The sequence below is a fragment of the Periplaneta americana genome, chromosome 8 (genome assembly GCF_040183065.1).
Source record: "Periplaneta americana isolate PAMFEO1 chromosome 8, P.americana_PAMFEO1_priV1, whole genome shotgun sequence".
Classification (NCBI taxonomy): Eukaryota; Metazoa; Arthropoda; class Insecta; order Blattodea; family Blattidae; genus Periplaneta; species Periplaneta americana.
The window spans coordinates 174,117,076-174,139,840 of record NC_091124.1 but is presented as its reverse complement, the minus strand read 5'-3'; the positions used below and the strand labels follow the sequence as shown (position 1 = coordinate 174,139,840).

The 22,765-nt window shown below is 38.5% G+C and overlaps 1 protein-coding gene across 1 annotated transcript in view; it reads left to right on the top strand.

Annotated features, from left to right (window-relative positions):
* Nucleotides 1-109: 109 nt before the first annotated feature.
* The window catches only part of Nelf-A (Negative elongation factor A), a 58,228-nt gene continuing 35,572 nt past the window's right edge, over nt 110-22,765 (top strand). Inside the window, exons 1-3 of the mRNA XM_069834072.1 lie at nt 110-323; nt 14,437-14,617; nt 17,763-17,848. Coding sequence (XP_069690173.1) covers nt 114-323; nt 14,437-14,617; nt 17,763-17,848 — 477 coding nt within the window. The 5' untranslated portion in view covers nt 110-113. The remainder of the gene's footprint in view (nt 324-14,436; nt 14,618-17,762; nt 17,849-22,765) is intronic.

Below are 22,765 nucleotides of genomic sequence, written 5' to 3'. Positions count from 1 at the left end.
AGACCATAATGCACTTTAAGATTCAAAACTCGCGCGTTTTATTTGTTCGATAATGGCCGCCACGCTGGCTTATGGGTGCTCTAGTGGAAAAAGAGCACACTACCCTATTTAATATGGCGAATGTCAGGGATAGTGATACATCGTTATGGCTACATAATAAGCTTGGAACGTCAAATGATTCGTGGACTGGTGGTTCAATTTGCTCTCAACTCAATGCTGAAGTATTAAGGAATATCAAAGATTGTTTTCCAGACCTGCAAACGCAAGTTAAGCTAAAACTCTTGCTGTCATTTTTCCACATCCCCAGGAGGAACGTTGAGGAGGTTTGTTTACTGTATATATACAATCGCAGTCAGGTGGTTTAATATAATGCTGTGATACATATATTGAATAAAAATGTATTAAATCGTGTTTCAAACTGCGACATATGTTGGGCTACAACTAAATAGAACAGTAGCCTACGAACTGTTCCCGAACCAAATCTAATGGGCATAGAGAGGTACTTGACAAGAGTTTTTATCATTTAGAATCCTCGATAAATGCTGTGATTTTGCACTGTAGTATAGAAAAAAAAACAGGATTAAAGCTAATGAAAATTTATGTAAGAGCTTATGACTCTAACCCGGTCTCGAATACTCCCTTGAAATATAAAAGGAATAATAATGTATTCACTGTCACACTACAATTTTATGTTGGTATTTCGGCTCTACTTTCCAACCTGTGACGACATTTTAATCTTCATCAGCTATATTTTGTAAGGCAAAGTAACCACCATAAATGCATTGCAAGCCATGGGAAATCAAATTACAATTCTTTCACATTTAAGAAATGGAAGATTTAATCCCTTATGAACCCTTTGATACAAGTGGCATTTATCCATATTTCGATGTAGCAAATGTAATTGTTAATACAACATCACTGTAGAAAATAATTACATGATCTCTCAGGTATGTCATGTTATTCTGGCGGTCATTGTTATATTTGGTATTTCTTTACAATTGCATTTCTTTACAATTGCGTTACCACGTTAAGATATAAATGTATTTACGTACTTGACTTCTATTTGAGTCATATATGTCGCAAACAAAATAAAAATTGAGTGCTGACATCAATTTCGCATTAAAATAAGGGTGGAAAGTTGCTGTGAAATTAGGGGTCAGCAAAGAGGTGCGGTCAGGTGGGATTACTCCATCGAGGTGAAAGGGGTAGGCGGCAGGGAGGGGTAGCACATCTCATTTCTGTGATTTCCTTACTGATCACAGAGAAAAGCGAATTTTGTAAAGATCGAATCAGGTTAGGTTAGTTTAGGCTTTTGGTATGCCTTGTATATACTCACAATTGTCTAGAATGTACTCTTTCTTCCACTTCGTTGGAGCGATCTCACTTGCCCGCACCTCTCCACTGGCTCCACTTTTACAGCAACATTACACCCTTATTTTGGTGCGATGATACGTGATTCGACTAGAAACCAAGTACTTAAATACATTTGTACCTTATCGTGATAACGCAATTATAAAGAACAACCTCAAATTTAAATGGGTAGGAAAGTTTTTAAAGGAAGAAATGTGAGAAGATAAGAGGTAAGCTCTACTTAGGAACATCCAAACATCTCGGTTTCATTTACTTAAAGACACAGACTAAAATGTTTAGTCAGTTGTCTCCAGTCTTTTCAGTTGGATCTTTGTAACAGAAATTGGGTCCCCAATTAACATAAAGCAACGATTGTGTCGCCACTTTTTCGCAGAATGTGGAAAAGACAAGTGGAAGAAACGTTAAAAATAAAGAACAATATTTTTCTAATGCTAATGTACGAGGCGCATCCAGAAAGTAAGTTTCCCGATTTTTTCCCCTTGAAAGTAAACGTAATTAGCCGTGTCAATTGCGCATGCGTAACAGATCTATGATGTATCAATCATATGCCAGCCGGACAGGTCCCGCCTGGTGTCAGTAGCGTGGCAGCAGTGGTCCGAAATGGAAGCTCTTATTCCTTCTCCTGCCGCCTGCGAGGTTCGGTCGGTGATAAAGTTCTATAATGCACAAAGCATTGCGCCAATTGAAATTCATCGGCAGGTCTGTCAGGTCTATGGGCCGAACATCATGAGTAAGCAGATGATGCGTCGCTGGTGTAGGCAGTTTTCCGAAGGTCGTCAAAGTGTCCATGATGAAGAGCGCAGTGGGCGACCGTCCCTCATAAATGATGATCGTGTTGAGCTGGTGCGGCAGTGCATCATGAAGAACCGTTGCTTCACGATTACAGAGCTGAGCAGTCATTTTCCGCAGATATCGCGATCCTTGTTGCATGAGATTGTCACTAAGCACCTGCTGTTCAAAAAAGTGTGTGCCAGGTGGGTGCCGAAAAACCTGATACCTGAACACAAAATGCAATGTTTAGGAGCAGCACTGACATTTCTGAAACGGTATGACGATGACGGTGACTAGTTCCCCGACAGGATCGTCACAGGCGATGAGACTTGGATTTTGCACTTCACCCTGGAAACCAATCAGCAGTCAATGCATTGGCGGCATAGTGGATCTCCGGTCAGGACGAAATTAAAATGGATGCTGTCGGTACGGAAAGTGATGTGCATGGTGTTCTGGGACAGGAAGGGCATTCTGCTCATTGACTTCCTTCCAAGAAGTGAAACAGTGAACGCTGACCGTTACTGTGAACACTGCGAAAATTGCGACGTGCCATTCAAAACAAGAGGCGTGGAATGCTTACTGCAGGTGTTGTGCTCCTCCATGACAATGCTCGTCCACATACGGCTCGGCGCACAGCAGCTGTTTTGACGGAATTTGGCTGGGAGTTGTTTGATCATCCACCCTACAGTCCTGATCTTGCTCTCATCGGTTTTCACGTTTTCTTGCACCTCAAGAAATTCCTGTCCTCCGGTGAGCATTTTGGCAACGACGAAGAGCTGAAGACGTCTGTCACACGCTGGTTCCATTCACAGGCAGCAGAGTTCTACGACAGAGGGATAGAAAAGTTGATCCCACGATACGACAAGTGTCTCAATTCTGATGGTGGCTATGTTGAAAAATAGCTGAAACATTGCTGTACCTGTTGCCAAGAAATGTTTTCCTGAAAGTGTGTGTTCTTTTTTTTTTTTTTAAATAGGGAAACTTACTTTCTGGATGCGCCTCGTAATAGACAGTGAAACTGACAGAATAATTTCGTTAGGAGAATGTTTAACTGATAGCAGTGATGCATCAGATGACTTGTCAATCAATGGCGGCAATGGTTCAGATCAATGGAGGGAAACTCCGACTCCGCCTTCAGTGCAGCGGTAAGGTTTAGTAACCTCCTGTAATGGATCTAGGCTACGTAAACATTAACTTTTGGTCCTACAGAATTTATCTGTTATGATAACAATTGTTATTAGAGGAGAAAAATTCAATTGTTCCCATAACGGAGTTTTACCAGTTGTGAACCTATAGTTATGCCATCATCTGTGCAGGCCTGCTGTAATTTCTCCAGAATTATTGGTCGGAATTTGCTCATTATTAATATTATGAGTCCCTTTATCTGATGTTGCTCATGAAGTATAATAGAGTAATTTTATTACGTGACTTACCAACCAAAATGCGTATATTCAAGACATATCAAAAACCTGAACTAACCAAACTTAACCTGTCACTGATACTTGTTGTTTAGCTATCTGTTCAAAGACAGATCTGAACCTCACAAGTGATGCTAACAAGGCACCACTTATGAGGCAACTTGGTCATGAGATAATGGGGTAGGGTGGCCAATTTCTTTCCCCTTACTGATACTCCACTTTGCGAAAACTCGCTTTCTATTTACGTACCAAAAGCTTACATATAAAGCATGCAATCCCACCTCTCTGCCGGCTTCCACTTTCACAGTAACTTTCCACCCTTATTCCAGTAATGAAATTGGCATCGCTGCTCGATTTGTCTTTTGTTTATGATATGTATGACTCAGGGACGGTTATTCAGGTGAAGTAGGTGAAGTGCCACTTCACGTATTTACGTGTAAAACACAATTTTGTCTCACATTAAGAATTAATTCCAGTTATTACCGTTACCGTATTTATAAAATAAAAAAAAAGTTTTCTTTTCAGTCGTTATAAACAGTGTTTAGTTGTATAAATAGTACCTGTAACCGTCCACTGAGTAGAATAATGTCAACTGTTACGAGTGCCGAGCGGTGTCTATTGGAACTTACAATACTGTAGAGGTGAAATTATTTGGGCTCCCATTCTCATATAGCACTTGGTTTCCATGGTAACGTGACGTCACGCACTAAAGAAAGATGGTATGAGTGAAGTGCGTTTCTGGGTTTTTCAGTTACGGAGAACTGTCAAACTTCGTGTAGTCGGAGTAACCAGTTTGCAGATCTAACGGTACTAATAACAGAGAAGGGTTGAAGCCGGTCTCCAAGGCCGGGGGCCATTGTTTAAGGGCTGTTAAATTTTACAGTATACTATCTGACTCGAGAATAGTATCATCATTTCTTGTTTCCAAGCATCCACTCCTACAGTGGTAAATTAACTGGCTCTATGTTATTTCATCAGGAATACACCCCACATACATTAGCAAAGTTTAAAAGTTGTTTTCCGCCGCCTGTATTATTTTTTCTCATGAGCTCATGATCTTGGCAGTTGTGTTCCAACGCTTGTATTTGAAAGTTTAACGCGCGCGTAAATGTATGCATGTAGTTTAATATTGTGTATGTATATATTAACTTATTTTTTAATGTATTTAGAATATATTAGTGATAAGTGTACATAGTGTATTAATCCTACATCATAATGTATATTACATGTTTAATCACTATAGTGCTATTACACAAATACTCAGGTACCAGTACATAGAAAATTTTTATTAACGAGTGCGAAATATGTATCCCGAAAATGACACTGTTTGTAATTTATTAGAAATGTCGTTTTGTAGACTTAAATATGAGGATAAAAATGATGTTTTAAATTCTGGACGACCTACAGTTCCATTTGTCATTTGTTTTAAAAAGTGCTAAGAAAATACGGAAGTTGTATAAAATAACTTTTAAAAATTGTTCCGATGAAAGAAGCTTTTCTGTTTGAAAAGATTGAAAATTTCACTCGGATTGTTACATCACAGGAGAGACTTTCATTATTAGCCCATAGCTTTGCATAGAGATATACTGTCCACCCTCAGTTAAACTCAGACATTTTATGAAGACATCATCGACAGGTTTGCTGCTTTAAAATGTAGGAGGATTGACTTGGTATACAAGAAATTGGGTGAGTCCTGAAATAAATTAATTATCCTGTTTGCATGTGTTATAGAACTATTAAAACTGTACGTAGTTTACGAATAGTAGGCCTACTCATTATATTGGTAAAACTGTTCATGCATTTGTGTGTGTGAACAGCACTTCACCTATTTTTTTACGGCAAGCCGCTACTGGTATGACTTCACTAGAAGCCAAGTATGTAAATACAGTCAGCCTGGTTGGCGAGTTGGTATAGCGCTGGCCTTCTATGCTCGAGGTTGCGGGTTTGATCCCGGGCGAGGTTGATGGCATTTAAGTGTGCAAATGCGGCCGGCTCATGTCAGTAGATTACTGGCATGTAGAATAACTCATGCGGGACAAAATTCCGGCACACCGGCGAAGCTGGTATAACCTCGGCAGTTGGGAGTGTCGTTAAATAAAACATATCGTTTATAACGCAAATACGTCCTACCTTTCTTTGGTAACGCAATTGTAGAGAAATAGCAATAGTAGTTGTAGTAAAAATAGTGGACTCTATTGAAAGTCAGTTATGGACAATGGCAATTTGCTGCAAGAAACATCATGCAGTTTTTTCCGTGATCTTTTGTATTGCATACAATAAACTGATAAGTTAAATGATATGTTGAAGTTCCTATCAAGCAAAAAATGTTTTTATAAGATAAATTAATCATATGGCGGATTGTGTACTTTTCATTGCGAATTCGATGAATTTCTTCCCCTTCTGTCCAGATAATGAAGAAAGGGAGAGAGGTACCCATTCTCAAAAACTATTGCTCTTCTTGTAAAAGATTGCTGGTCATTAGATGTAAATCTTTTTTGCTTTTATAGAAATTGACTCGCAGATAATATGGATATATAAAACCAGCGGTCGGCCTGGGTGGCATAGTCGGTATAGTGCTGGCCTTCTGTGTTCGAGGTTGTGGGTTCGATCCTGGCCCAGGTCGATGGCATTTAAGTATACTTAAATGCGACAGCTCATGTCAGTAGATTTACTGACATGTAAAAGAACTGTGGGACAAAGTTCTGGTACACCAGCGACACTGATATAACCTCTGCAGTTGCTAGCATTGTTAAATAAACCATAATTTAATTTAATTAATTTTGAAACTAGCGATAGACTTGTAACACTTAACTGTAATGTAAATGCTAATGTGAATATTACATTATTTTTTTTTTGGATATAAAGGGAAAAGTTGAGATGGTGTCGGATGGAGTTCCTGGGTAGGTCAGTTGGCAGAGCGTTGGTACGTTCAACCAGAGGTCCTGGGATCGATACCTGGCCCCGGAACAATTTTTCCCTTGAAATTATTCAAATCTGCTTTACAGGAAGCTTTACCTGAAAGGCTAGATTTGCATAATATGTACGTTACTGTGTACGTTAACAGAAAACCACAATGCCAAGTCACACAGAGATTGTGTGCACTCGATGTGGGTTTCTGGCGTTTCGTCAGCCCACGCGAGTTGTGTGGATATAAAGGGAAAAGTTGAGACGGTGTCGGGTGGAGTTCCTGGGTAGCTCAGTTGGCAGAGCGTTGGTACGTTCAACCAGAGGTCCTGGGATCGATACCTGGCCCCGGAACAATTTTTCCCTCGAAATTATTCAAATCTGCTTTACATGAAGCTTTACCTGAAAAGCTAGATTTGCATAATATATACGTTACTGTGTACATTAACAGAAAACCACAATTCCAAGTCACACAGAGATTGTGTGCACTCGATGTGGGTCTCTGGCGTTTCGTCAGCCCACGTGAGTTGTGTGGATATAAAGGGAAAAGTTGAGACGGTGTCGGGTGGAGTTCCTGGGTAGCTCAGTTGGCAGAGCGTTGGTACATTCAACCAGAGGTCCTGGGATCGATACCTGGCCCCGGAACAATTTTTCCCTTGAAATTATTCAAATCTGCTTTACAGGAAGCTTTACCTGAAAGGCTAGATTTGCATAATATGTACGTTACTGTGTACGTTAACAGAAAACCACAATGCCAAGTCACACAGAGATTGTGTGCACTCGATGTGGGTTTCTGGCGTTTCGTCAGCCCACGCGAGTTGTGTGGATATAAAGGGAAAAGTTGAGACGGTGTCGGGTGGAGTTCCTGGGTAGCTCAGTTGGCAGAGCATTGGTACGTTCAACCAGAGGTCCTGGGATCGATACCTGGGCCCGGAACAATTTTTCCCTTGAAATTATTCAAATCTGCTTTACAGGAAGCTTTACCTGAAAGGCTAGATTTGCATAATATATACGTTACTGTGTACGTTAACAGAAAACCACAATGCCAAGTCACACAGAGATTGTGTGCACTCGATGTGGGTTTCTGGCGTTTCGTCAGCCCACGCGAGTTGTGTGGATATAAAGGGAAAAGTTGAGACGGTGTCGGGTGGAGTTCCTGGGTAGCTCAGTTGGCAGAGCGTTGGTACGTTCAACCAGAGGTCCTGGGATCGATACCTGGGCCCGGAACAATTTTTCCCTTGAAATTATTCAAATCTGCTTTACAGGAAGCTTTACCTGAAAGGCTAGATTTGCATAATATATACGTTACTGTGTACGTTAACAGAAAACCACAATTCCAAGTCACACAGAGATTGTGTGCACTCGATGTGGGTCTCTGGCGTTTCGTCAGCCCACGCGAGTTGTGTGGATATCAAGGGAAAAGTTGAGAGGGTGTCGAGTGGAGTTCCCAGGTAGCTCAGTTGGCAGAGTGCTGGTACGTTCAACCAGAGGTCCCAGGATCGATACCCGGCCCTGGAACAATTTTGCCCTTGAAATTATTCAAATCTGCTTTACAGGAAGCTTTACCTGAAAGACTAGATTTGCACAATATTACATTACATTGGTAGGTTTTATTTAAAACTAGCATTCACTTGTAACATTGGCCGCTCCATGTATTTAGTACACACCATGATGCAACTTGCAACTAGCTGTTAATGCATTTATTACAATTCATCACGTTATTAAAAGGTAAAAAAGGTGAAGATATCCCCGTCACATGCCATGAAGACACTTGGGGGCAATGGAGGTAGAGCCCCATGCTTTCCATGACCTCGGCACTAGAATGAGGTGGTGTGGTCGGCACCATGCTCTGACCGCCTTTTACCCCTGGGAAAGACCTGGTACTCAATTTTATAGGAGGCTGAGTGAACCTCAGGGCAGTTCTGAAAGTTTGGGAACGAGAAAAATCCCGTCACCACTCGGGATCGAACCCCGGACCTTCCAGTCTGTAGCCAGCTGCTCTACCAACTGAGCTGCCCGGCCGCCCCATTCATCACGTTTTTTTTTCATCACATTATTAAAAAAAAAAAAGAGGAGGAGGAAAAGGAACTGGCAAACTTAGCTGTATTACAGTCGAAACAAATATGATGAGACTCATTTAATGACCATTTTAAAAACCCAAGAAAAAAGTAGGCAGTAGGCCTACAGACATTTTGTGTGAATGTCATTAAGTGACTGAATATTTATTCAATTTGGTGGACCTATAAGGTCTACAAGATAGCAAAACAGGATACAACATTCAAGCCAAGTATTAGTATACAAGAAAGATTGAATGATTCGTTTGTAGCCTTGGAGTAGCTTTTCAATATATTGAGGCAGTCAGTTGGACCGTGAAGCTTGTGAAGTCAGGACTTTACCAAATGGATTGGAGAACAACCGGCAATTAGGTTTGCCTTTTGTGTATGTGCGAGAGGCCAGACGGCTCTAATTACATCCTTCTCTGATGCCATGACACTCAAGACTGACTATTAACATTGACAACGTCCTGCTTTTTACCTGCATCATGTAAAATTTACTAGGTTTCAAATTTTTCAGCCAGATATTCACTCCAGGAAAGTTTCAAGGTGTCAACAAAAGAAGCTACTGAATAGTTTCAAAAGCAGCACCATGTATTGTCATGCTTTAAATAGTTTCCTTGAATTGTTTTATACAGTCTTCCAATTTGTGTGTATATATATTTTATAGCAAAATATATTATTATATTCTTCTATGTCCACAAGGAGTGTACTGCAGGATTTGTTTCGGTATGAGTGTTCTGTTCATCATTTTGACATGATTAACATATTGTAATATTGGTGCAACTTTGAGTTCTTTCAGAATATCATTATTTCTTTTGTGATCCCATTTTGTAACTCCTGCAGTGCGTCTCATGAACTTCATTTTGGCAGCGATTACTCTTAAGGAGTCAGGTGCATTTATGGTGCGAGTCTCGCATCTGTACTTAAGATAAAAATTTTGATTTGTATATTCCTCTGAACTTAATGATAGCTTCGAAACTGTATTTACGAGGGGGATCCAGGAAATAACGACCGTTTTGTTGTAATAATTAAAAAAAAAATATTTATTTGAAAAAACAAAGTCTGTTACATAACTGAAGCTTCCTTTACTTCTCTACATAATCACCACCTACATTTAAACATTTGTCGTATCTGTTCACTAGCTTTAGAATTCCCGTGTTATACTCCTCTACCGCCAGTTCATTAAGCCAGGTGTTCACTGTCTTCTTCAACTCTTCATCACTTCCAAAACGCATACCACCCAGAAAGTCTTTCAGCTTAGTGAAAAGGTGAAAATCGCTAGGAGCAAGGTCTGGACTATAGGGCGGATGATCAAAGATTTCCCAACCGAATTGATCCAGCAATTCTCGAGTTGAAGCAGCAGTGTGCGGGCTCGCGTTGTCGTGAAGAAGCACAACTCCTCTCGAAAGCATTCCTCGCCTCTTGTTCTGGATGGCTCGCCATAGTTTTCGTAAAGTCTCACAATAACGATTTGCATTGATCGTAGTGCCTTTTGGCATGAAATCCAGCAAAAGAACACCTTTGCAATCAGTAGCCATGACTTTTTGTGTTGAGAGAGTCTGTTTGAATTTTCTCGGTTTCTTGGGTGATGAGGGATGATGCCACTGACGTGATTGGTGCTTGGTCTCTGGGGTGTTGTGAGACACCCAGGTCTCGTCACCAGTCACAATTTGATCAAGAAAGGCGTCTCCATCTGTGTGATATCACATCAAGAATGTCAGTGCTGAGGCCATTCTCTGAGTTTTGTGTTGGTCACTCAGTTGCCGTGGAACCCATCGTGCACAGATTTTGTGGTAGCCAAGATGTTGCGACACAATTTCACCAAGCAAAGAACGAGAAATGTCAGGAAAGGCAATATGCAATTCGTCGAGTGATGTGCGCCTGTCTTGCAAGATTCTGTCGTTCACTTTAGTCTTCAGGTCTTCTGTGATGAGTGATGGGCGTCCGGGTCGAGTTTCATCGTAGACATTTGTTTGCCCATTGTTGAACATTTCGCACTATTTTCTTACATTTATTTCATTCATTACAGTATCACCATACACTTCTTTCAATTGCTGGTAAATTTCTGCAGGTTTCAAATGTCGGGCATTCAAAAATCGAATCACACTCCTCACCTCACAGTCGGCGGGATTATCAATCACGTCGTTCATTTTGAAATAACACAAAATGCACAATGGCGACTTGTTGCAACCAGTACTCACAACATTATGAGAACACATGTTAAGGAAGCCAGTTGACCTTCAAACAAGGAAGGGGAGTCAGCTGCGCGGCGGGTATGTGCGAACGGTCGTTATTTCGTGGATCCCCCGCATATTATGCATAATGTTTTTAGCTTCGAAACCTTAATTATTGTGCATAGTGTTTTTATAAATTTGGTATCATGTGTGAATGATAACGAATAGCCTATCCAAGGTAGTTAAAATTGTTCACTCTTTTTAATAATTTGTTACTGAGGTGTATTTTGCTGGGTATAGGCCTAGATCTTTTCCTTTAAATGCAAACACTTTAGTTTTATCACATGGCATTTTCATATCACAATTTTTGGTTATGACAGCTGTGAGCAGTATGGAATGAAGATAAATGCCAACAAGACGAAGACCATGGTCATAGGAAAAAAAGTAAAGAAGGTAAGCTTGCGAATTGTAAATGAGGCAGTAGAGCAAGTGGACAGCTTCATATACTTGAGGTGTACTATAAGCAGTAACATGAGCTGCTGCCAAGAAGTCAAAAGGAGAACAGCAATGGCAAAGGAAGCTTTTAATAGCAAAACGAGCGTCTTCTGCGTAACTCTGGAGAAAGAATTAAGGAAGAGACTAATGAAGTGCTTTGTGTGGAGTGTAGCATTGTATGGGACAGAAACATGATCATTACGACGAAGTGAAGAGAAGCGAATAGAAGCATTTGAAATATGGTTATGGAGAAGGATGGAGCATGTGAAATGTGCAGAGTAAGAAATGAAGCTGTGTTGGAAAGAATGGATTAAGAAAGAATGATGCTGAAACTGATCAGAGAGACGAAAAAGAATTGGCTGGGTCACTGGTTGAGTAGAAACTGTCTACTGAAGGATGCACTGAAAGGAATGGTGAACAGGAGAAGAGTTCGAGGCAGAAGAAGATATCAGATGATAGAAGACATTAAGATATATGGATCATATGTTGAGACAAAGAGGAAGGCATAACATAGGAAAGACTGGAGAATGCTGGGTTTGCAGTGAGAGACCTGCCCTTGGGCAGAACACTATGAATGAATGAATTAATTTCTGGTTACTTTCTCTAAATTGTATACTGATAGTTGGAAGCCATCTTCAGAATTAGCAAATAATATTCGGTCATCTCATTATAACATAGTATCTAAATTGAGTCTACATGTAATTGATACATTGCCATGAGATAGCTGTCTCCATTCTTTAATTATGATATTCATGTATATTATGAATAACAAAGGGGAGCCACCGGTGTGGCTGAGTCGGTTAAGGTGCTTGCCTGCCGGTCTGAAGTTGCGCTTGGATGCGGGTTCGATCCCCGCTTGGGCTGATTACCTGGTTGGATTTTTTCCGAGGTTTTCCCCAACCGTAAGGCAATCTATGGCGAATCCTCGGCCTGATCTCGCCAAATATCATCTCGCTATCACCAATCTCATTGACACTAAATAACCTAGCAGTTGATACAGCATCATTAAATAACCAAAGAAAAAAAACAGAACTGCTTGGTTAATTGCTTTACAGTCTGAGAGATTTTTGTTTACTTTAACAGATATTAAGTTGTTTCTGCATAAGTCAGATATGCTGTTAATAATTTGTTTCAGTACTCCATCATTATGTAGAATTGTAAATAATTTTTCTTGTAATGTGATCTATAAATCACATTATGTCTATCCATGCTAAATTCTTTATGTTTTTCGATTATAATTTCAAGAGTGAAGAGTGAAATCACCGGACTTACGCAAGACTTTAATTTAATTAATGTATGTATGTGTGTCTATATGTTATGATATGTCTACAAGTGTATATTTATTGTCATCACCAGTCTATAAGTTTCAATTTGTTATGATTAGTTTAAATTATAACCTAGTATACTCTATGTAAAATAGAGTTTATAAATATGGAATAAATACTACTTTACTGTAGTAGAATCCTTTTTAACTGGCACCAAAGGGATCAAGCTAGTTCCAGATACGAGATTTTGCCGGATAATTGAATAAATACTTGTATATACAAAAAAAAAAAAAAGTTCGTATTTCATGGTGCCAAATGTTGAAACTGCAGCCATGTGAAGCTTATTTCTCTATCACTTGCTTATAACTGAATAAACATAAAAACTGTGTGGATTTTCCTTATTAAGACACGTCATACAATACAAATAGTACACTAATTTTAGGTTCGAATATTCACTGAAAACGAAAGTCTGTGCGAACTTCCTAATGTGACAACTATGACGGTTCGAACATAACTAAATAAACATAAAACTGTGTGGATTTTCTTTATTAAAAACACATCAAACGACACAAATAATACATAAATTTTAGGTTCGAATATTCACTGAAAACGAAAGTTCGTGCGAACTGTCTAATGTGACAACACTGACGGTCCGAACATAATTAAATAAACATAAAACTGTGTGGATTTTCTTTATTAAAACACATCACACAACACAAATAATACACTAATTTTAGGTTCCAATATTCACTGAAAACGAAAGTTCGTGCGAACTTTTTAATAATGTGACAAAACTGATGGCCCAGACTGGCAATGTGGCAGATTTAAACATTTTTTTTTGGCCCAGCCAAAAGCCCTATTGTTTTGGTATTGCCAGTTTTTTGGGTGCTTGTTACAAGGGATTTTACTGTACTACTGTATTCGTCTATGCTCTTATAATGTTACCAGTGTAATTCTCAAAGCAGAAATCGGCTTCAATTATTCTCAGAATTAACATGTGAGTCCAAGTCCGAATTTTTTCTTTTTATTTTAAACTGCTGAAAACCAGGTGGCCCGGGTTCGAATCCTGGTCGGGGCAAGTTACCTGGTTGAGGTTTTTTCCGGGGTTTTCCCTCAACCCAATACAAGCAAATGCTGGGTAACTTTTGGTGCTGGACCCCGGACTCATTTCACCAGCATTATCACCTTCATTTCATTCAGACGCTAAATAACCTGAGATGTTGATACAGCGTCGTAAAATAACCAAAAAATAAATAAATAAAATAAAAAAATAAACTGCTGAATTAAGGTTCCAAGTCTGACCCCATATACGGGAATATTATGGATTTATTAATTTGTCCTGCAGAATAATCTCTGTAATATTAATTGTCAACATTACAGAGATTATTCTGTAGGACAAATTAATAAATCCATAACATTCTTATAGCTAGCAGTGCATCATAACTGCGGAATCCCAGCCAAATAAGTCACTCAACTGAGTGCGCTCCTAGTATAATGGCAGTTGACATTGGACATATACGTCAACATATATGCCTAACTTGGAGTCAGGCCACAAAGGGAAACATTGAAGGAGGAAGATTCGATCCGGTGCTGTGGATTGAATTCGGCGTAGCTCAATGGTCAGAGCACTTGGTACGTAGAACCAAGGACCCAGGTTCGATCCCCGGCACCGGAGTGAATTTTTCTTCTCAAATATTAATTGTCCATATACGGGGTTTGCCAATTGACTTCGAAATATCGTGACTGAGTATTTAATTATAGTTATAATTATGTCATCTTAGAGCTTTTTATGAGGCTTATACTTTCCTTTATTGTTTATGTGTTTAACAGTGCCTTGATACTCGAAACCATTTGAAATATGAAAGTACTTCGAGCAAGGTGTTGATAGTTCAATTTGCAACAGTTGTTGTTTACCTTATGTTTGTTATGAATGTGGTCTTCATATTGATTTGTGGATTAAGAGTGGGTTCTGTTTTTGCAGTGGCACACTGAGTTGGAAGAAATCTTGGAAGTTGCCCAGGTTGATAGCGAGCAGTGGGTATCCATGTTGGCCGAGATAATGAAGACTCTTCCAGGGACTGGCTCCCTCAACACCGATATTGGTGATATTGATGAAAACAGGCGGATATTTTCGGACTTGGTTAACGACCTTAGGAAACTCGGTAAGAATTGTTGTTGTTGTTTTCTAATGCCAAGCATTTAACAATAAAGTCATTTGACCTTTGCACTCCAATATTTTTCAAAGATATTATCATGGTCAGCCACTGAAGCACAGATTCTGAATTGTTAATCAACTTAATTAGAGGAAGCGCAAAGAAAGCTTGCCCATTTGACTGATGCGCAGAGAACGATATTCGGTCCTCTTGCCGCCATGCTCGTTACAGGGCTGCTGTGAATCACCCAATGCTGATTACAGGGCGCATTCGAAAGCTCGGTCTTGAGCTGTTCGTATCGTGGAGTGTTGCTGTGCAGAGCAGGTAGAAGCCAGCGTGTGCGTTACATATTCTGCGTTTTATCCCTGATATCAGGATTTTATGTAGTTCAAAGTGTGTTTGTTAAATAACAGAGTTCTGTATAACATTCTATGTCCTTAACAATGCCCCCCATTTCGCTCTAAATTAGGAAGTGCTAATAAAACGTTACACAGTCAAACTAGGGAATTATTTTTAACGTTCATAAATTTATGAAAAACGAAACAGGCTCCGCTCATAACATAAGGAGTATATACAGATTAAAATAAACCAACTCTAGTATCCTAGTTATCAGAACATTTTAATAAAATCACTTAGTATTAGTGTTTTATTACCTCGTCAAATATGAATAATTATTACACGATTACATATTTCTTATAACATCTGTGTCATTTTATAACATGTAAAAAGAAATCGTGTTTCTGTATTTTCAACAATGTTATGTTATTAGTTACTCTGCAACAAGGTTTAGGTTACGTTACATTTGCTGTGATAAATCTCACTCGAAACATCAAGCCAGCAGACGACTGAGAACTGACGACAGTTTGCCAATCGGATCAAAGCGAGGTCGAGTGCACCCGAACGTTTCCGAAAGTTCGCGCAGCTTTCCGTGGCAAGCTCTTCTTGCGTCTACTCTACATTTGAATATCTGAAGAAATTTCTGATATTTTATAACTGCAGTGATTTGTTTCTAATCTTCCCTTTTCCAAATATTTGACCAAATTTTTGAACAAGTATGTATCTTGGCAAGAGAAAGAAATACAAATTAATTTACTAATTTCATTTCATACTTCCAACCTACCAGTGGCGGCTTCTCAAGGGGGTTGCAGGTTTGTACACCCCCCAGTAATGTTGCTAATCTCCCGGCTTTTTTACTATTAAAAATATAATTTTATTTTACAATTTTCATTCATGACTATCTGCAGCTGGCATCTTGTTTTGTACATCTGCAGGAGCCTCTGAGCCTCTTGGTTTGCAGAGATGTTGAAAACCTATGGAAGGTAGTTTATAGAGATGTTTGGCTAGTGCGGGGACAGGAGGGTTAGAGGCGTGGTCTACTGCTATCCTCATTGAGAACTGTTTTTCGCACTCCCTGACATGGACACCAACGTCAGTGCAGAAGAAACTAAATTCACTGGGAAAGTATCTGTTTCAACTAGACATTTGTCCGAAGTAATAAGCATGAAAAATGTATTCATTCAGCTTGTGCAACGAACAGTCGCATATTTCGCACATTATTTTCTCAACCTGCATCCACACAAACGGTACAATACATAAAGGAGCTTGTATTTTGCTTTAAAAGTTCTAACAGTTGTTGTTCTGACAATAAGTGCTGCTATCTCCCGACAGCCTACGAAAGCTGCATTTGAATTTTATGAACGAAAACGTTGCATTTGGTACTTGGTAGCATTCTGATGACGATTCTTTGCTCAAATGTTTTTCATGAGGGTAAATCGCAATATAGAGATCTCACTTTGAGAGAGGAATGTAGGTTAAGGGTGTTTGAGAGTAAGGTGCTTAGGAAAATATTTGGGGCTAAGAGGGATGAAGTTACAGGAGAATGGAGAAAGTTACATAACACAGAACTGCACGCATTGTATTCTTCACCTGACATAATTAGGAACATTAAATCCAGACGTTTGAAATGGGCAGGGCTTGTAGCACGTATGGGCGAATCCAGAAATGTATATAGAGTGTTAGTTGGGAGACCTGAGGGAAAAAGACCTTTGGGGAGGCCGAGATGTAGATGGGAAGATATTAAAATGGATTTGAGGGAGGTGGGATATGATGGTAGAGACTGGATTAATCTTGCTCAGGATAGGGACCAATGGCGGACTTATGTGAGGGCGGCAATGAATCTCCGAGTTCCTTAAAAGCCGGTAAGTAAATAATAATAATAATAATATGATGATGATGATCCCATGTATATTTACGTCTTCCACTAGCTTTTAGTTATTGCAATTATGAACTGAAATAGAGAAGGATTAATATTGGATTGTCAGACCTTGAGAGTCCCTAAACTTTGTTATTTGTTGTTGCGATCATATTGTTGAACTTTCCTTTGTATGTATCGAACAACGGGATTTGTTCATTTAACACACTCATTTGTTTTGGTTAATATGGTAACAGTCCACATCTGTGGAGTAACGGTCAGCACGTCTGGCCGCGAAACCAGGTGGCCCGGGTTCGATTCCCGGTCGGGGCAAGTTACTGGTTGAGGTTTTTTCCGGGGTTTTCCTTCAACCCAGTATGAGCAAATGCTGGGTAACTTTCGGTGTTGGACTCCGGACTCATTTCACCGGCATTATCATCTTCATCTCATTCAGACGCTAAATAACCTGAGATGTTGATAAAGCGTCGTAAAATAACCTACAAAAAAAAAAAAACATGGTAACAGGTTTTGCTTATAATGTGTCAAAAGTAAATTTACTTCTTATTGAATTTTTATACAAGATAATTTTAATGGTAGAGGAAGGACTATTGTTCTATTCTGTACACTTGGTCATGGTCTAGTGGTCAGAGCTTCTGGCTATAGTTCATGAGGTCCCGGGTTCGATTCCCGGTTAGAGCACAGGAATTTTTCCTTAAAGGGGATTATTCCTGTGTTCGTCCATGGTCTGGAATTTACGTTAAGTTTAGATTTAAGACCTCTCCTGGCACCACATTATCATAATCATCCTATCACATCATCGGGGTAATGTAACTCCGCCTTCCAGGCGCCCCAACCTCAGAAGTGGGTTACAACTAAGCCACGGCCAGGAGAGAAGACCAGAAATGTCGAAAAGACAACCTGGTGGCATTGGATAAAAAAAAAAAAACTTTTCTCTGTCCACAGTTAAGCGGCAGTGTGACTTGGGAATGCTGCCTTTGGAGTGCCACTATCTTAACAAGTCAGCCCTGATTAGTGTAGTTGGACAGCAGGTGAGTGAATTGATTGAACCTTAATAAATCGTTCACTTGATGATTTTTAAAGATGTGTGTTTAATATTCAGATTATTTGAATGTTGGTGAATGGTAATATGGGTTGGTTTCAATTTTTTTTAACCATGATACATGTTCTCTGTCATTATTGCTAGTTACAAGTGGCAAAATAATGGGATTCAATCGTTTGATACACTGTTAGGTTTCACGATTTTTAACAAAGCAGTAATAGTATTTTCTGTGAAGTATTATGTGGAATACCAAATATGTACTATGTATGTATGTATTTATTCACACTGCAATGGGTATATACCCGGTGGCAGTGGTAACTAATTACACTCAATAATGACAATAATAAACTTGAGACTTAGAAATACAATTAATAATAATTAATACTAACAGTAATTTATAATAATAATAATAATAATAATAATAATAATAATAATAATAATAATAATAATAACAGGGAATATCCTAAATTAAATGAAGCACGATCACTTAAAATAACATTTAAAATAAATCTAATTTGTATCTTAAACCTAAGTTCGAACTAAAACCCATGAGCATGATATGTTCATATCCGCACAAGTACCTTTCAACATTACACTCATTTCGCTGTCAACTCACTCACTGCACTGGAACTACGACACATTTCACTGATTCTATCCTGATTTCACTAACACTTCAAAAACATTTCACTGTTCAAATACTTTGCACTGCCACTATAAACTATAAAGCTTCACTGACAGGAACACGTTTCACTTACACAACACACCTCACTGACACAACACACTTCACTGATACAACTCTTCAATAAGAAAATATCATTTACACCCTTTAAATACTGTGTATAATTACCGTGTATTAGTAAAGTCCTTAAGCCTATTTTTAAATAAATTTTTGGTTGTTGGTAAAGACTTTAATAAGCCTGCAGGTAAAGCATTCCAGTCCCTGATAGTACGATTGAGAAAAGAAAACTTTCCAGTGTCCGTCCTCTGCCTTCTTTCCCTCAATTTATATGAGTGGTCGTTCCTTGAAGAGTAATTTGGCGGCTGCAACCTATTTTTTATTTCTCTCCAGGCAGGCTCACCTCTGTATGTTTTGAACAGTGCGCATAATCGAATTCGCGTTCTCCTGTCCGTGAGTGTGTCCCATTTTAATGGTGAATTTTTCCGACAACACTTGAGAGCCCGTTTTTGAATCTTTTCCAATGTCTTAATATGTTCTAATCTGTAAGGATCCCAACATGCAGCACCATATTCAATTACTGGACGTAATAGTGATTTATATGCAAGTATTGAGCATAGTGAATGTAAATAGTATATGTGCTCATCACTTAGCTATTAAATGTGGTCTGCCATAGGACATTGCTAGCTTTTTATATAATTGTTATAAGTAGCATGCTGATATTCTAGTATACATGTTATTATTGTATTTTATTTTAGATTATTTCTTACTGTTTCGTTTTTTTTTTTTTTTTTTTTTTTTTTTTTGATAACTACATTTAGTGCTTTATTTTAAAAGAATATCAACTGGAAGCACCTGGCGTTGCCCGTTTTCTCCTTTTTGCTTCTATTTTAATTGAACTGATTGTCGGAAAATCAACTATAAACATCCAAAATGAATTGTCTTTACTAAGCTTTCCTCGTCCATAAAGTTGAATCTTTACATAGAGTCACTTACTTACTTACTTACTTACAAATGGCTTTTAAGGAACCCGAAGGTTCATTGCCGCCCTCACATAAGCCCGCCATCGGTCCCTATCCTGTGCAAGATTAAGCTAGTCTCTATCATCATACCCCACCTCCCTCAAATCCATTTTAATATTATCCTCCCATCTACGTCTCGGCCTCCCTAAAGGTCTTTTTCCCTCCGGTCTCCCAACTAACACTCTATATGCATTTCTGGATTCGCCCATACGTGCTACATGCCCTGCCCATCTCAAACGTCTGGATTTCAAGTTCCTAATTATGTCAGGTGAAGAATACAATGCGTGCAGTTCTGTGTTGTGTAACTTTCTCCATTCTCCTGTAACTTCATCCCGCTTAGCCCCAAATATTTTCCTAAGCACCTTATTCTCAAACACCCTTAACCTATGTTCCTCTCTCAGAGTGAGAGTCCAAGTTTCACAGCCATATAGAAGCTTTGCTGTGGTCGTGCCAGAGAATCAGTCCTATTCCGAGGCTTACTGTAGGAATTCGTAACAAGCTGTTTTTTACGGTGATGGGTTGTTAGCCCTTCGCCCAACCCCCAAGCTGGAGGACCACCCCTTATCGGCTGTCCACGACTGCTTATTCAATATATTCGCAGCTACCCTCCATATCTGGAGGCCGTCTCCTCTATCCGCAACCTGAGGACGCGCCATGCCGTGGTGATAGGGACCCACCATACATGGTGAGTCACTTACACGTGAATTAATAAACTCCTTTGCCAAATGCTGCTGTCGGTCATGCACCGAAAAGAAAACATTTCATCATGTGCCTTACGTTCAACTGATTCAACCACAACACATCCTCAACACTCAGTTGACTTGCAGAACACACACCTTGTTGGTACAATCATGAACACACTCCACCATTACAGGAAACCAGAAGATAGAGTGGGATAGTTCCCACAGAAGATGATGGAAATATCATCGAAACTAGTCTATCAGGTAGAATAACACCATAATTTAAAATGTTAACACAGCTTTCGATACACTCAATCACAATATACTTTTGAATAAAATGGATAGATTGGGAATTAATGGAATGGCTTTAAAATTATTTAAATCTTACTTAAGTAACAGAACTCAAGCAACTAAAATAAATGATCACTTTAGTGAATCACATAAAATTGATATAGGTGTACCTCAGGGGACGATTTTAGGTCCTGTTTTGTTTTTAATATATATCAACGATTTACTTAAAATTGACATTGAGAAATATTCAGGTACTCTGTATTCTTATGCTGATGATACTGTGGTTATATTTAGCGGTTCGAATTGGAATGAAACTTATCAAAATTCTAATAGTGGTATTAACATTATTAAAGAATGGCTGGATGCTCACTTACTTTCTTTGAGCATTTCTAAAACAAAATTAATACCATTTTCATTAACATCACATGGCCTTGAGCAACTAAAAATTAATAATAATAGAAGTATAACAATACATGATTGTAACCTACCTACTTGCTCTTGTAACGCTTTGAGTATATCCTCACAAGTTAAATATTTAGGCATTATTATTGATCAACATTTAAAATGGGACAAGCATATCTCCTTCCTGTGTAACAGATTGCGTAAAACAATCCACAAATTTTCCATTCTACGCTCTTATTTATCTGTTTATATTCTGCGTACTGTGTACTTAGCTCTGTTTCAATCAATAATTCAGTATGGTATTTCAGGTTGGGGAGGAATGGCAAAATCGACTCTCCATCCTTTAAATTTGCTCCAAAAAAGAATTATCAAAATTTGTCTATATAAACCTTTTGATTACCCAACAAAATTAATTTTTCAGGAATTTGGTGTATCAAATCTAGAACAAATTTATAAACAAACATTGCTGATTTACTTCCATAAAAACCACAATAAATTTAAATTTGATCCTCACTAATACTGTAGGAGACAAAACTACAGTTTCTTTCTAAATACTCCCAAATGCCACACAACTGCTGGATTAAAACACAGCAGAAGTTTTGGACCCAAAATATATAATGAATTAATTAGAGCTTACCCTGAGCTAAGTACACTTAACACACACAGATTTAAGAAACAAATCAGATTAATTATTTAATTGTTTAAGCTAATTGAGTTAAAAATTGATACTCTAATATACATGTACTTTTGTATTTTCTATTTGTATATAGACCCTATTATTACATGCTGTATTATTTTACCATTTATTAATGTTATTGTGCTCAATGAACTCTCTTAATTTTGTGATATATTTTGTATAACTGATCTGAACTGTGCCCGAGCACGAGCTTCTGCTCTTTCGGACTGCAATGCCTAATGTAGCTCAAGTGTAAAGTATTAAATAAATAAATAAAATAAATAATGTCGAACCTAAAAAAAAGTGAAGTTACTTATTTAATTTAAATAACTTAATAATTCATCAGTGATTATATAATCAAAAGAGTGTTCTCAAGGATGAAGACTTTCATTTCTAATTGTTTATAAAAAGTGATAAAGCAATTTTAAAATTCAAAAAGATAAGTTTCCATACATGAGAACATATTCTCATGTATGGAAGTGAAGCTTGGACCATACGTAAATATGATGAACACTGAATCACTGCCAGTGAAATTAAGTTTTTAGGAACTGCTGGCTATACTAGATTAGTCCACACCTATGGAGTAAAGGCTAGCGCGTCTGGCCGTGAAACCAGGTGGCCCGGGTTCGATTTCCGGTAACTATTAAGTTACCTGGTTGAGGTTTTTTCCGGAGTTTTCCCCTCAACCCAATATGAGCAAATGTTGGGTAACTTTCAGTGCTGGACGCTCGACTCATTTCACCAGCATTATCACCTCCATCTCATTCAGACGCTAAATAACCTAAGATGTTCATAAAGCATCGTAAAATAACCTACTGAAATAAAAAAAATATATACTAGATTAGACAAGAAGAAAAATTTTGGATATTTTGAAAGAATTAAATATTGACCCATTTTTAGAGAAAATTCAAAATTATAGACAGAAATGGAAATCTCATATACTCAGGATACCAAGAACAAGGATTAAGGGTATGATGCCAAGCATTAAATTACCGCCCTTTAGGAACAAGATGTTTGGGCCATCTGTTGAAACGATGGCGTGAGACCGTAGCAGGCCACCAGGTTTAATATGTGATAGGAAGAAGGAGAAGAAGAAAAAGATGTTTGTGAGCCTTGTTGATTGGATATGAAATGATCCACAGGTGTCATCAGGAAATGT